At 34.4% G+C, this 15,026-nt stretch overlaps 1 protein-coding gene across 4 annotated transcripts in view; it reads left to right on the top strand.

Annotated features, from left to right (window-relative positions):
• Nucleotides 1-15,026, top strand: part of Liprin-gamma (liprin protein kazrin) — a 144,102-nt gene that overhangs the window by 7,097 nt on the left and 121,979 nt on the right. Inside the window, exon 2 of one of the 4 annotated variants that reach the window (XM_018516584.1) lies at nt 3,261-3,475. The exons of 1 other annotated variant lie outside the window; for it this stretch is intronic. Coding sequence is in view for 1 of the 3 variants with exons in the window: in XM_018516583.1 (XP_018372085.1) it covers nt 10,371-10,467 (97 nt within the window). In the remaining 2 variants the exon portion in view is untranslated. Of the gene's footprint in view, nt 1-3,260; nt 3,476-7,025; nt 7,067-10,308; nt 10,468-15,026 lie in introns of those variants that run through there. 2 more of the 4 variants (XM_018516587.1, XM_018516583.1) reach the window with 2 other exon arrangements.

Raw genomic sequence — 15,026 nt, 5'->3', positions numbered from 1 at the left:
ACCGTGGAATCTAGACACATTGCATTTTTTTCTGTGATATATCATAATCTGATCCTGCTGATTTGAGTTATGACGTTGCGAACAGCGGACAAATAAATGGTACCTGGTGGCGCATCCCTTTGCGGCCGGTGCCAAAAAGGGGTGCTAAGATGGGAAATAGGGGGATCATCAGAAATCCCTCGAGTATGGCATAATGGATCAATTGAGCAAATATCCTGTGAGACAGGAATATATCTCTCTTTCTTCAAAATATAAAATCTATATAGATAATATAGAATAATTGCGCAATGTGATTATAATTAAATAAGCATGATAGAATAATCAGCCATATTAATAATTATAACTTTAAAATCTCCTTTAGAAGCGTATTATATCAATTAATATTTCATAATCGAATTGATTAGAAGGAAACTATATTCTACAATTTCCTCTCTCTCTCTCTCTCTCTCTCTCGACGGTATAATAAAATAATTGAATCTAATGATTGAGCAGTGTCTGTTAAATTCGCTGGTTAAATTTGCGCACGGCTCTAGTCAATCTCCAATAGCCGCATATAAAGTTACCGTAACAAGAGGTAGCGATTGGCTGCGTTAAATAAATTTAATCTGTTTTGGAGAGCCATACACCGTCACGCGAACGATACAAAGCGATGCTATTTTTGGAATACGTTTCCCATTCCTCAGCCAAATTATTACACATTCACACTCATGAAATATTTTTGCTTTAATAATACGGTTGCTTTAATATTTAATATTTATTAGTTACTGAATTTGTTTTTTTTTAATTTATTATTTTAATTTGTTTTTAATTTTATTATCACAAAATTTCTCTTTCTTTTCGTAAAATTCGCTCTATTATACTGCGATGTTTAATTTGGAATGATAAATAAAGTTTGATTCATTCGTGCTACTGGTTTACCGTAGGGCGATAGCGAAACGTATTCCTACCTGTGTAAGTAAAAATTATTTTTCACCTACCTTTATTATTCAGATAGTCCATCCTTCATTGTCTTAAAATTAAACCGACACTATCTTTCTATGCTAACAATGCTTGCTCAAGCGACTTGAATTACGACATAGCGACTGGCCAGAGCGGATAAATGGTACCTGATCCCACTTGTCATGATGCAAACTAGGGTCAATAAGCAGTGGATCTTTAGACGAAGAGAAGCTAATGGTGCATCGATCTGGCATCTTACTAGGCGAAAGAGAACGAGAGAGAGAGAAAGAGAACCGTTTATTACTATCCGAGAATAACATCCTTTACTCAAAAATATAGTAGTCAAATTCAACGTAAAAAGAAATGAATATAAATCTCGAGTTAGCTTTATAAAATTAGTACTCCGTTTTCAGCGCCTCAGTACAGTTGATTAAATCCTAATTTATCTTCGAAGAATTATACAAGACTTTCTGATATGTTACAAGAAAAGATCTGACCAAAGTGTAAAAATAAGAATTCAAAAATGTAGAGTAAAATCTTTACTATATTTTCATTATTTATCATAATCTTTTTACTTTAATCAGAATCGATTTAATATCTCTAATAATTTCTTCAATAATTTTCAATAAAATTCTTAAAATACCATCCGCAGAGTTCTTAAAAAGATGCCAGTAACTCTTAACGACAGTGTCAGTATCGTTATACTATTGTCGATACACAAATATTATATATGGCGAAAAAGCTGCTGCGCAACAACAACATAACGATATCGAACTGTCGTTAAAAGTTACAGAATCGGGATATAAATCTGTAAAAAAAATTGTATTTTATTCTCCGAAAGTTACAAATTTCTATCTAAAAAACAAATAATTGCCGAAACTCTTTTATTTTCGTTTGTGGTTTGAATATTAATCGTAAAAAATTTTTTCCCATAATAGTAACGATATCGTTGATAGCACACATAACTTGATGATCGATCGTAAAAATACATTTATCCAGAATATATTCAAAAAACGCTGTACAATAACATTTTTATTTGCACATTTTATGCAGGCAACAATTTACATTTTTTATACTCTTATATTTTCTATGTTGTATACGGTTTATTGAAATTACAATTAAAAAAAAAAAACACGTAAACAACGCACGTAAAATGTTGCGGCATCCGATTATTCTTTAAGCTAGTATTACTATATTTGTGATGCAATATAGTACGCTAAGCGCAGTCACGAGTTTGAAAGAGAGTTTTTGACGAGCGAGGCGAAGAAAGGGGAAACGAATACGGTGCAAGCTGTTTCGCGAGAAACTTTTGAATTATTTCTTCGCCATTTCTTCTGCGTGGAAGGCACGTCGCGACGGGATATTATATTCCATAAGACTTTGTCTTACGATACCGATGAAGGACAGGGGAAGTTCTCCCCTATCTTTAACATCGTTTCCGTCGACAGGAGAATGCGTCGGCGAGTTCGTTTCGTAGAGAAAGTTGTCGGTAGTGCGCAGATCGGATAATGACATTGTCGGTAATGGGGTCCGCAACGACACAGAAAATACGAGTCTAAAATCCTCTTTTCCTATTTCGACGACTGATTGTCACTGCGCTGCGTTTATCACGCGGTAGCGCGTTTTCGTGCACCATTTCGTAAACAATCTCATATAATGAGATTACAGTTTTATCCTTGGTCACAAACAAAGTAGTATTCGAGATAGTATTCGAAACCTTTCACATGCTATTTTATTTTTAAATAAACCAGACGGGAAAAAGGAATTTTATGGATTTAGGTTGTTAACTTCTCCTGCGTTTTGTTTCTGTAATTTTTTCCATTTTTATCTTTTCTACCAGTCTACAATTTTGAGGGAAACGTGACGTAAACACAAAGGTGTTGTACAGTAAAGTTGGAATGGACACGATTCAGAAATTGTCCCGATTGTTTTTCGGTTATTTTTGTAAAAGTATCGTGTTTACGATTGTACGTGCACAAAAGAAAGGCGATAACAAGGTCTTTTTATACTTTGAAAGGCTTATATGTTTTGACACGTGAGAGTTTGATTGAAATATTTTATATTACGCAGGCAAATATTACGCGTTTATTATATTATGAAATAAAAGTTAATATAGAATCTTTTTTTTCGTTGCTTTCAATAATAATTCGATTACTCTGACTAACGTATCTTGCATTGGTGTATTTAAGAGAACCTAACCCATAAAGGATAATGCAAAGTTCTCCATCCTCTTAAAACCACGTGAGCTTCCGGAATTATAAGTACCACATATCCGCATAATGTCGGCCATTAACGCTAACATAATTTTCATAATCTTGCAGGTACCGACGATCCCATGAATTAGTTACTTGCTACATTAAGAAAGGAAGAGGAGCCATCCGGCATACGAGTCGACGTACGATGCACTTGTGAATCATCCCCTGTCATTATGTAACGGTGAATTTCCCCGTTTCCGTCGGTGCATACACCAAGTGCAGTCGAAATTGCCTGAAATCGCGCCGAGAGAGAGTTCGCAGATTCATGGAATCGTGATCAGGTAAGGGTGATTTTGATGTCGTTGCTGCACCGAAAAGGAACCATCACGAAATTTATACGTCAGGACCGGAAATACGTGCCAATCTGGCCCGGTATCTAGGACGGTAATGTAACTGTCATAGGAATAGGATAGGAAATTTCCGTCGAAAATGAGATCGGATTTTGCGAAATCGAGCGTGCAATATTTTCCGAGATGCACTCGTGTCAACTAGAATGCACAATGATAAGCGATTGAAGGAATTGGCAAGTTACCGATGTAACATTATTCAAAGTCTGTTTTTAGCAGAATATTATTTATTTAAATTACTCAGGCAGCTGAGTAATTAAAAAATTCTCAACAATATGGAATTTTATAATGTTATTTATTAATTAGATAATTATACACAATGTGTTTCGCATAGTGCCGCAAATTTTAATTATTCTCCAGATTCCAATTAATATTATACAGTATCACCACAGAGCAATTGCTAGGATTTCAAAAAGAATAATTAAAATTTATACAAAATCCTAAGTAAAAATTCTCACATGTGTGAAATATAAAAATTATAATAATTTTAAATTACAATAATTTTTACAAGTGATTGAAGTTGATCAACAGGATTATAAAGCTAAGACCCGTAATTGTATTTATATATTTATCGATTTATCGCTAAATAATAAGACATTATAGATTGAATGAATCATATGGCTTCATGCGATCACACACACACATACACACATGCGCGCGCGTATTTCGTATTATTTTTTATATAAAAGTCAAGGGAAAATGTAAAAAAATCTAGAATTTCGAAATTTACTTACAATTTCCTTAAACTACTCTTATTCCAAATAATTGTTACAATTTTTTAAATATGCGCACTTTAAAACTTGCGCACTTTAAATGGTTTTGAACAAAATAATTCAAATTTTTATATTTCATTCAGTATTTTTATTTGATCCCTCTTTTTTTTCGTCCTAACTGCATTCTTTTTTTCAAAACTAATTAATTTTCTGTTGGCTTGAATTTGCACCCAAAATTTTACTATGCTATTAAGCTTTTTTGCGTTTTTAATAGTACAGTTTTCCTACAATCCTTGAGTTTAAATGTTAAAATTTACATATTTTACATTAGTCATAGAAAATTTTCCACTTTCATCTGGAAAACCTGGAAAAGTCAGGGAATTTTAAAATTTATTTTCTGTAACAACTCTGGTTTGGCAATAATTAATTCGAAACGTAAGGTACAGAATGTTCGTCGCGAATTTACAGTGAGAGCAAAAAGTATTCGTGCAAAGAAATTTTTTATGAAAAAAAGTCTTATTTATAAAAAATAAATATTAATTAGCAATTTTATATAATGAATATATTCTGTTTTAACATAAACAAACGTGCTTCGCATGTATTCTTGATTTTAGAAGCTAAATTTTTCGACTGTACGAATACTTTTTGAGCATCCAAACAACAGAATTTTTAATTTTCGCTTATTTTTCAGATGATATATTTTCAATAAAATTAATACACCTCTTTTTGGTACACAGAGAAAATTTTATATTAAGTTTTAATACAATTTTAGATTACACTTTACTATGTCTTGTATGCACTCTCACAACATGATTTCGACTTAACTTTTACTAAAGTAATACTAATTTTTATCACATAAATAAAGTAATTATTTTGTTAAGCCATATTCTAACATGAAAACAGTTAATTTTTACTATGGTACGCAAACAAAATTTGCTAGGTATATTTAATTTTGTAATAAAAAATTTTTACTATGAAAAAGTGTAAAAATTACGTTATATTATTGTTTAAAAAAAAAATAACTATAGCATTTAAACTCATAATTTACATGAAGACCGCAGCTACTATCACATTATAGTACAATAATTTTAAATATAAAATTTTCTCCGTGTATATATAATTTTAAGAAACATACAGTTTATTTCATTCTTTATGAATAAATTGTTAATTACCCAGCAAGAAATGATCATCAATTAAACGTCGAATCGACATCGAATTGGTGTTGAAATAATCGTATCGATATTGATTCGACACCAATTCAATGACTCGTTTCTCGCCGGATAATATTTACTTTTTAAAAATAAAGTTTTTTTAAAAAATATTCTCCCTGTACGAATACTTTTTACACTCACTGTATTTCATAAAACGTTAAATATTCAAAATTTATGTTGTTTCTTACGTACGCGCGTACATACACAAAGGTCAACGGCTGCATGAACGCGCGACCGGCGCGATGTATTGTCATTCAGTCGATGAGACTCGAACGAGCAGGTAACGGCATAAGCCGCTCTGCGTATCACGGAATTACTCATTGAAGTGCGATAATCCGTGTATAATTATCAGCCGATGTATTAAGTTAATGATTTTACGTTGATGAGCGTATATTTGTTCTGATAATTTGTAAGATTTGCGATTCGTAGTGGTAATGTGACGCCTTCCGCGTTATTTTCCCATCCCAACGTGCATACAATACGAATTGCATGTCGCTGACGTCGGGAGTGCTGTGCAAAATGCCGTGTAATTCTTTTATTCTTGTAATTAACATGCGCGATTATAATAAACTATGTTTTCGCGAGTGTTGTGTCGTACAAGTGCGAGAAAGTCCGAAAGGTGGAGGAGACCTGGAAGGCGTCGGACGACAGCGGAGCAAATGGGGTAAATGATTCATTTAATTTCTTATTCTTCTTCATATCTATAGGTATATCTATGCCGGAAATTTACTGAAAAATCAATATTACATATGCGAAAATTAATAATAATTAACGATTTGCAATTGCGGGCCTTAGCGCGCAAGAATGTTGTTCAACTTTCCCATACGTGATACATCGAAAAACATCGTAATTTTCAACGTATCAGAATTTTAATTATTACACGGCTTATGCCCAATTTCTTCACTTTCTCTAGATAACTTTATCCAAGAGATATCTCCCAGAATACAATGGAGATATCTCCTGGATAAGGTTATCCTCAATTTATCTGGAAGTGAAGAAATTGGGTATTAGCGATGCGAAAACACCGCGACCGTTTTTTTCAAAATGTTTATCGTTCGACGCGACGTGATGACGTCACGGAGGGGAGGGTGTCTATCGCGCGTCAGTTCGCTGGACGACCCGGTACGCGCCGGTACGTATTTAATGCGTTTCGCGTCGTTCCGTGTCTCGTGCGTATTTTTTCCGTTTAGAACGAGTCTCGTGTGAGAAATGAGTGTTGTAGGATTGTCGGGAACATAAAATCTGACGATAAATGATTGTCGTCAGGAGCAACGCGTGTCTATCCTTGTTAATCGCGGACCGTTGGCTCGCTCGAAGCATCGGAGTGAAGTGCCGCGGAGTGAAGTGCCTTACTGGTTTCTGTAGTGTATTATTAGGAGTGTCGAAGGATCATCATGGAGCATAAATTAGCACGTGCGACCGGCAAACGCGATCCGTATTTCACGATATCAATCCTGCAGATCGTGTTGGTCGGCGTTGCTCCGGTCGGACCGTTGGCAAATGGCGGCGTCGAGACTTCTAGAATCGGAGTGAAGTTGCCGTCTTCCGAGCGTCTTGAACAGGTCTTTAGCGCATCGGGAGTGTTGAATCTGGCAGTGCAAGTGAGTGATTGTCGTAGCATAAATTAGCATAAATTTGTACGTGCGATGGTCAAACGCAATTTGAATCTCGCCCTGTTGCGTCGCGTCGGACCGTTGCAAGTCGAAGCTTCGAGCATCGGCGTGAAGTTGCCGTCGTCTTTCGAATTTCGTAAAAACGTATCTCGGATTCGGACGCGTCGGGAGTAGCGGGTTCAACAATTGAACGGTCGTCGCGAAGCGTAAATCAGCGTGCACGTTAACATTTTTTCGGACATTTGCGATTTTTGAACAGTTATGTCGATCGCGTCGGTCATGTCGGATAGTCGTGGTTCTTGAAGGTTCGAGCGTCGGTATGAAGTGAGCGTCGCTTGCTCGATTTTAAAAATAAATATTTGTATGAGTGAATAGTTTGTCATTTAAAAAATTAAAATTAAATTTATAATATTATTTAAAATGATCTTCGTTTAGTACGATCGGGAAAAAATTAATCTGTTATTAGTGCTTCTTTTTTGGATTTTTTTTGGAAAGTAATAAAATTGCACACACACATAATTTTAATATTCAAGTTTCAACTTTTAAAGTATTTCACGATGTTTGTAGGGTACTCTATAGATTGACGTTTCTATAATTCTATCTATGTGTAAATGCTACCATTTCACATGCATTGCTGTGTGTATGTGTACGCGCCATTTTATCCATTTATTACACGAGCACGTGCATTTCGTTCAACGTTCTACCGATGTACTCACTCTTTACATCGCATGTAGGTCAAGTGTAAGCTGTCAATATTTCGCTTTCCGCGTTTCAACTGCAATGTGTTGACTCTCCACAGCGCGAGTTTTCCTTTTTCATTCCTGTGCATTTTTAATATTGACTTTCCACCATGAATCTTATTTTCACTCTCTTTTTAATGTAATTAATTTTAATTTTATTTTGAAGGGTTTTCTCTCAAAAATTATAACTATTATAAAAGAAGAGAGAATACACAGTTGTAAGCAGACTATAAGCTTTTTATTTCTGTAGAACGCGCTCATAGAGAAGAATATAACAGAATTTGTGAATTCTCGTAAGATTCTTTGATCCTTTTACGAGGACGACACCATAAGTATACGATGCAAGAACTGTAATATTTCGTAAAATCCGTGTGCGGCAAAAGAAATAATAACGACAACATAAGCTTACAATAGGGTAGCATTGCGTCCTTTTATACTCACATATTTTGTAGTGCATCCGCCTGTATCCTGTTTATATACATTATGCTTTGGCGAAAGCCGAAACCATCTTATCTCGTATAGATACCTATATCCGATCGAAGATATTTCTGCCGTGACTTAAGACTTGAATTATTTCTTAAATCCACTTTAGATATTCCGGTAAAAAATTTTTCATGTATAAATATGTATAAATCTGTATAAACATACACAAATACGTATAAACATATATAGTTATACATGAAATATATCCATACATGTTCATACATCCCTCTTTCTTTTGTAAAATTCCTTTTTAGTGTAATAGAAATAATAATAGTAATGTGAAAATACATTAAAAATAATTGAAAGAATAATTTTCACACTATTTGTTTTATAAAAATCAAGTTTGAAGAAATGTAAAAAAATTACTTATGTATAATTATATATAAAAGTATATATAATTGTGTGTGAGCAATTTTTTCACATTTTTTAAAACTTATTTTTTTCTAAAACAAATAGTGTAAAAATTGTCTCTTTAATTATTTTTTATGTTTTCACGTTACTATTATTATTTCTATCACACTAAAAAGTAATTTTATAAAAGAGAGAGGGATGTATGAACATATATGGACATATTTCATATTTGATTGTACATGTTTATGAATATTTATGTATGTTATACATATTTATACATATTCATGCATAAAAAATTTTTTACGATCTATAATTCATCAGAATTCAGAATAGTAGTCTGGCTATCATTTTATATCTAATATAATATGAAAAATATTTAAAAAATTACAATACGTACATGTCATAATATGTATCCTTACAAACATTTAATACTTTAATATTTAAAGACAGTAATTACTTATTTTTTAAGTATTAAAAAAATATTGAACACTGTTGTTCAATACTTTTAGTACTCTAAATAAACAATTAATTATTGTCTTTCATTAATAAATTGGCTAATATATTAAATTTCTGTAAGAGTTATGTATATATCAAAATATATGACATATGAAATTGTACAAATAGAAAAGTACGTTCATCCAATTTCTAAAAAAGTTAAAATATTTAATCAATATTAAATCTCTTATAAATATTTAATATCTATTTTTAAAGAGGATATAAATTTATGCCTGAAAGAAATACAATTTCTGCTATATCTTTTACTATTTATTATTATTATCGTCATTATTGCTTCAAAGTATTGCGCGTAGGTTTTTCATCGACTAAATTCACAGTGACTCGTGATAACGCAATGGTTCTGACGGCAAACGCAATTTGGAGGCATGATGACGTTTTAACTACCATATAACGGAAGCAATGAGCATTCCCCATTCCGTCAACAGTGTTGCAATGAATGCTTGCGCGATGCTCTACGGGGCGAATTTAATAATTGCACAAATCCCTCCATCTTTGTCCGGGCTCTGTGTAGCACAACGAGGTGTTAATTACTTCCACCATTACCATTTCAGATTGAGTCGCGGACTGAATGCTGGGTCTCATTTTACTCGCGCAATCTTATGAATAATTTTGCATTTGTTGTTAAGTCCAATGAGCTTTTTCGCCATACAATTTTAAATAGTCAGCGTAGAAGATAAGAACAGAGAGAGAGAGAGAGAGAGGGGGGGGGGGGGGGGGGAGATGAGACAATAATTTAAATACACAAAGAAATTGGTGTGAAATAAAAATCGAATTGTTATGTTAATAGACATAAATTTATATAAGCACGACATATCCAAAATTATTATAAACTTTTTTAAAAAAAGATTAACTGTTTTTTTTAAACTGGCGTCATTATTACAAATATTTCTATATAGTCCCTTTTATATATTTGTTGATATAACTCCAAGGGCATGAGAGCCAGCATCCGGATCTTCATCCTAATTATGAATGGCGTCATTCGTTTGGGCTCAAGTAGGGGAGACGAGCACGAATCATATTCCCTTCTCGCTCACTCTCGTTCCAATTCTCCTTTTCTCGTTAGACGGTCCCCACATATTATGCAGTGGTACGCGATATGCCGGCGTTTATAAAATGTGGGCCACTTCAGTACGCGGATCGTCGATGCGCGGATCGCATTACTCGAAGCCGAAAGTCGATCGTCGACCTACGTCTATACGACGATGATCGAGCTCGTCGTTTTTCAGCATTCGGCTGTCAGGCTGTTTCAATGGTGCCGTTGGCTGCTTTATTACCTTTACGCGAACGTATCGAATCTCGGTGAGTGCGTGTAATTTAAAGTGATCGATTCTTTTTCGAAAATTCGGAAAAGGAAAAGAATGTTTCATCTTTGTATTAAAAAAAAATTTTGTAAAGTCAAGAGTTTATCCGAAGTAATTACGAAATAATTATGTCTAATATTTGAGAATAGATATGACTAATAATTATGATTTCATTATCCACTTTAGTACAATAATTATAGATAGATAATAATTTCGATTATACTATTATTGTTTGATAACCTTATTTCGCGGTCATAGCCGAGGACATTAATAAGAAATGTGATATAGTTTGTATAATTTAACACATTTTTGTGATAATTATTTTAGATGCAATTAATCATCTTTACAATAAGAAATTATTGTTTTAAATATTTTTATTTTAATAAATTTAAGTAAAATAAAATTTAATAGCATATGTATCTTTCATCATGCTTCTGCATCGTGATATTTGACATTTTCTGATATGAAAAATAACTACTATCTAAGAGATATTATACGTTGCATCACATTCGACCTCTCGCAAGATAACATTTTCTATTTTTGAAAATACTAAAAGGATTAAGCTCTTGAAGAGTTAAAGTTTATAATCAATAGTAGTAATACCACATAGTAGGTTTTTCTTTTAGCGTCTATTAAATTGAAAGTACGTCCATTAAATCGATAGAGATAGCTTTATTGAAAAAAACGACGCTTACTTTACATATGTTGTCTCGCATTTACCATTGGCGTTGTCGTGTTAACGTAAAAAAGACTCGTAGTTAAACTACGAAGCTATTGCACGGTTAAAGCTAGCCATCTGTCTCTGACTCGCGTGCATGTAGAAACTGGGCCGTCATTTCCCTTCGTGTTCAAACGCGCTTCCGCATGCCTCTTGAGACTGCTTCGTGCTTCAAGAGACGACGCTGTTTGATGCAGTTTGCTGAAAACACACTCGACGTGACATTACGGCGTGGACAATATGTCGCGTTGGAATGGAAACGGAAATAGATTCGAAGTGGCTTCGTCAACGGAGAGCAGACCTTATAGCTATCGTATAGATACAGCATCGTACGATTTTCACCGCATATTGCTCGGTCTCTAAAAAAATTTTACGATTAGTGCTTCTGTTACATTTTCTTTGTCATTCGTTATTATTGTTGCAGCTTGGAATATCCGAGTTATATTGCAGTCTTCCATTTTGTTACGAAGTATAAAGAGTATAAATGTTCTAGTCTTTTTGCAAGTATAATAAAATGATGATTACATAACTTTATACACAAATTAATGCAAGAGATTAAGCTAAATACTTAAAATAAAATTGGAATTTTAAAACTTAGTACGAGAGTTTCAGCTAAACAGCTGACACTGTATTTGAAATTCAAAAGGTACTATGTTGTAATGTGGCTGCATGTTGTAAATGTTATTCCATGGCATATGATTGTAAAAAATATTAATATACTCAAAAGTGATACTTTTGAATTTATTTTTTATTCTTTTTATTCTTCTATGAAATTTAGCAATATTTTTCTGTCACGCTAACACGAATGGCATAAATATGTAAATCTCTTTTGTAAGACTTAATTTTTTCATGTGTGATATTGTCGGGTTATTTAAATTATAGGCGGGAATAGGTTTGCGAGAGTGACGTGTGAAACGAAACAGGTCAGAGCACCGCGCGTGTTGATAAAAACTCGGTTGAACTCCCAAGGTGTCGAGAGTTAACGCACAAATTAATAACGCCCGCTGTAAATCTAACCTGTCAACGTCGAATTGTCTGAATTGTTCACAATGAAAGATTTCCGGCGTAACTACACTGCGATATGTGATGGACGAGAAACAAGTTTTCACGGTTTCGCGTTACACCCTTTTTGGTGGCATTAGCATAAACAAAATGATCCAGCTTTATTTGACGTCTTTATACCCTTTAATCCTGTTCTTTGTTTGCAGAAAGTGGATCGTTTTTAACGCGCGTCGAAATCATAGTTGAGTGTCATTAGAGAATCGCCTTTTTATCTCGATTTTTGCAAATTGACGAAAATACGTCTGTAAATAATATGTAAGAAGCAGTGATTGAGTAAGACGATTTACATCAATAATTTTTAATTGTCGCATACTTGCAAGTGCATCACATCCAGAGAAAGATTTCTTCGATTCAAAGAAATGTTTCTTTGTTATACGGTTAAAAAAAAATTTCTTTGATTTAAACATTATTTTTTGAAATTAAATTAAAAAATTTATTTGATTTTTTCTTTAACCGTACAGCAAAGAAACATTTCTTTGAATTGAAGAAACCTTTTTCTGAGTGCATAGCAAGCGCTCGCTTTGATTAGCAAATCTGTTCCACGCGCAATTAACCGTCCCATGAGCCGCGTAACGCCATCGATAGGCAAATCGAAAACAATTGGAAACAATTCGAACTCTACTCATCCGAGTGACATCAAAAGCTTGTCGATTAACTGCGTCCCGTTCTCTGCGCGCGCGTCGCGGCTTTTGGTCCTAGCCAAGCCAGGGAAGAGCGTTCACAATTTACTATGTTGGCACAGAACAATTGAGGGTCGTATTCAAAGGGATGTAAGTGGAGAAAAATGTAATTCAATCGAGATTATTACTCTGCGAATCTTTAATTGAATAAGAAAAATTCGAGGAAAAGGTTTAGGTTTCCTTGATTTCATTATAACAGAGAACGCGATAAGCGATTTTGAGTTATTTTGTATTATTATATACTTTACTTAAAATATCTTGAGAAGACACATACACAATTAAATTACGTACTTCATATCATTTCAAAATTGAATTTGATGATGTGCCTATTCTTTCTTTTCTCTTAAGTTAATAATTAGGTTTGTGTTTAAAAGATTAGATTATGAATATTTCATCATATTGAAAGTATGAAGTATATGAGAAAAACTTGTGTTATATTAATTTAGGGTAGACTATTTCTTGTACGTAAAATTTACGTATTAGTAGCAATTTATGTATCAATATTATTGCTACTGATATATAAATTCACTGTATCGCTCAATATCAATTTAGCGTTTTAGGGTTGAATTTTCTTCTACAAAGATCAAAGTCGCTATGCGTCATTTCTTTCGTAACATCACCGCTTTTGCGTCAGGACCAATAATATCGCAATATTCGATTTATTAATTAGAGAGGGACCTCCGTCACCCTTCGCAAGGGAAGATTGGGGGAATCGAGAACACGATTAGGGTCTCCTCCCCCGATGGCGGCAGAAAACATTTTCCCGGGGTCGGTAAACACGCGGATTCGCGCTGTCGAAGATTGACCGGTCGTTGCAAGGGTGGCACGGTATCGGGCTTAGGTCGGCACGATCAGGATACTATTCCAACTGCGAATCAATGGTGCCTGATTGGCCACGTTCTCGGCATCGGGGATGCCGATTACACAAGCCGTCGTATAACCATGAGCTACACAATGACACCCGTGATTTTCGAGCCGCACCCTTATGACTCTCCTCTCACATTGTCGACCTTGATGCAGTCCCACCTACGTGGTACGCTTCGCGGTGAGCTCGTTAGCAGTGCCTGGCTTGAACGCGATGAAATTAGCCGATGTTGCCGGACGAACAATGACCGCCGGTCATTTTCACTCGGGCACAATGGTGACTCGGGAAATTGCGGCGGAAATTTTGCGGAATGCTTATCAATTGTAAAATGTGCTGAAATTACGAGCTGTGAGTGTTTCTAAAGGTCCGGCGTCATTCTCCTCCGTTCAGAAGTAGTTTGCGAAGTTAGGGGTTAATTTATCTTCTACTTTACCAACTGCAAAATGCATCGACGCGAAGTGCAGCAACGCTTTACTGCATAATTTATCGTTAGAGAGTTTCCGATTTCCTTGCACAAACTTCAAGCTCTATAATGAATATCAACGCGTGTATACTTGATGACGACCAATTGGATAATTGTGATTTGTAACGTCATACATGTCTCAAATCATTCAATTTCTCTGTATCTTCTCGATAACAATACCGCGCAAATACGCATCGTCGCGCACGGCGATAAATTATTGATATTCTAATTACCTTGGAATAATTAGGAGATGCTGCTGCGGTTATGCGGTTTCTAACGGCAAATGTGTTTCGACGTTCTATCGAGATCTCGCTAAACCGTATAGTAATCCGCTTCATTTGCGACGAATGCATGTTTCGCCACTATTAGCAGCTGCAAGCAATACAGAGTAACATGATTAATCGCGGAGCTAACGTGCAGAAAATAGATTTAACCGGTGCAGACTATTATCGGCGCGCATTTCCGTCAGGTTTGAAAATATCCGACGTCTACTTATATATATTATGTAGAAAACGACGCCATATTAATCTTTTTATTGTTAATGAAAACAACAATGTTATTCCAAAACAAAAATAACATCTCTATTTATTGTGTAACTTGTTCTGTACGTTGTCTCTCTAAATTCTTTGGAGTAGAATCTCATTCTAAAGAATAAAAATTGTACCAGTTTTGAAAAAGAGTAACTCAATTTTTTATCTTTAAGAGATTTGCTTTAATAGTTTTAATAAGCTTATGTCAGATTATATTTATTAATGTATTAGGTGTTGAA

The sequence above is a fragment of the Trachymyrmex cornetzi genome, unplaced genomic scaffold (assembly GCF_001594075.2).
Source record: "Trachymyrmex cornetzi isolate Tcor2-1 unplaced genomic scaffold, Tcor1.1 scaffold641, whole genome shotgun sequence".
Lineage (NCBI taxonomy): Eukaryota > Metazoa > Arthropoda > Insecta > Hymenoptera > Formicidae > Trachymyrmex > Trachymyrmex cornetzi.
The sequence above is the reverse complement of the archived record's forward strand: the minus strand, read 5'-3'. Positions and strand labels throughout refer to the sequence as shown.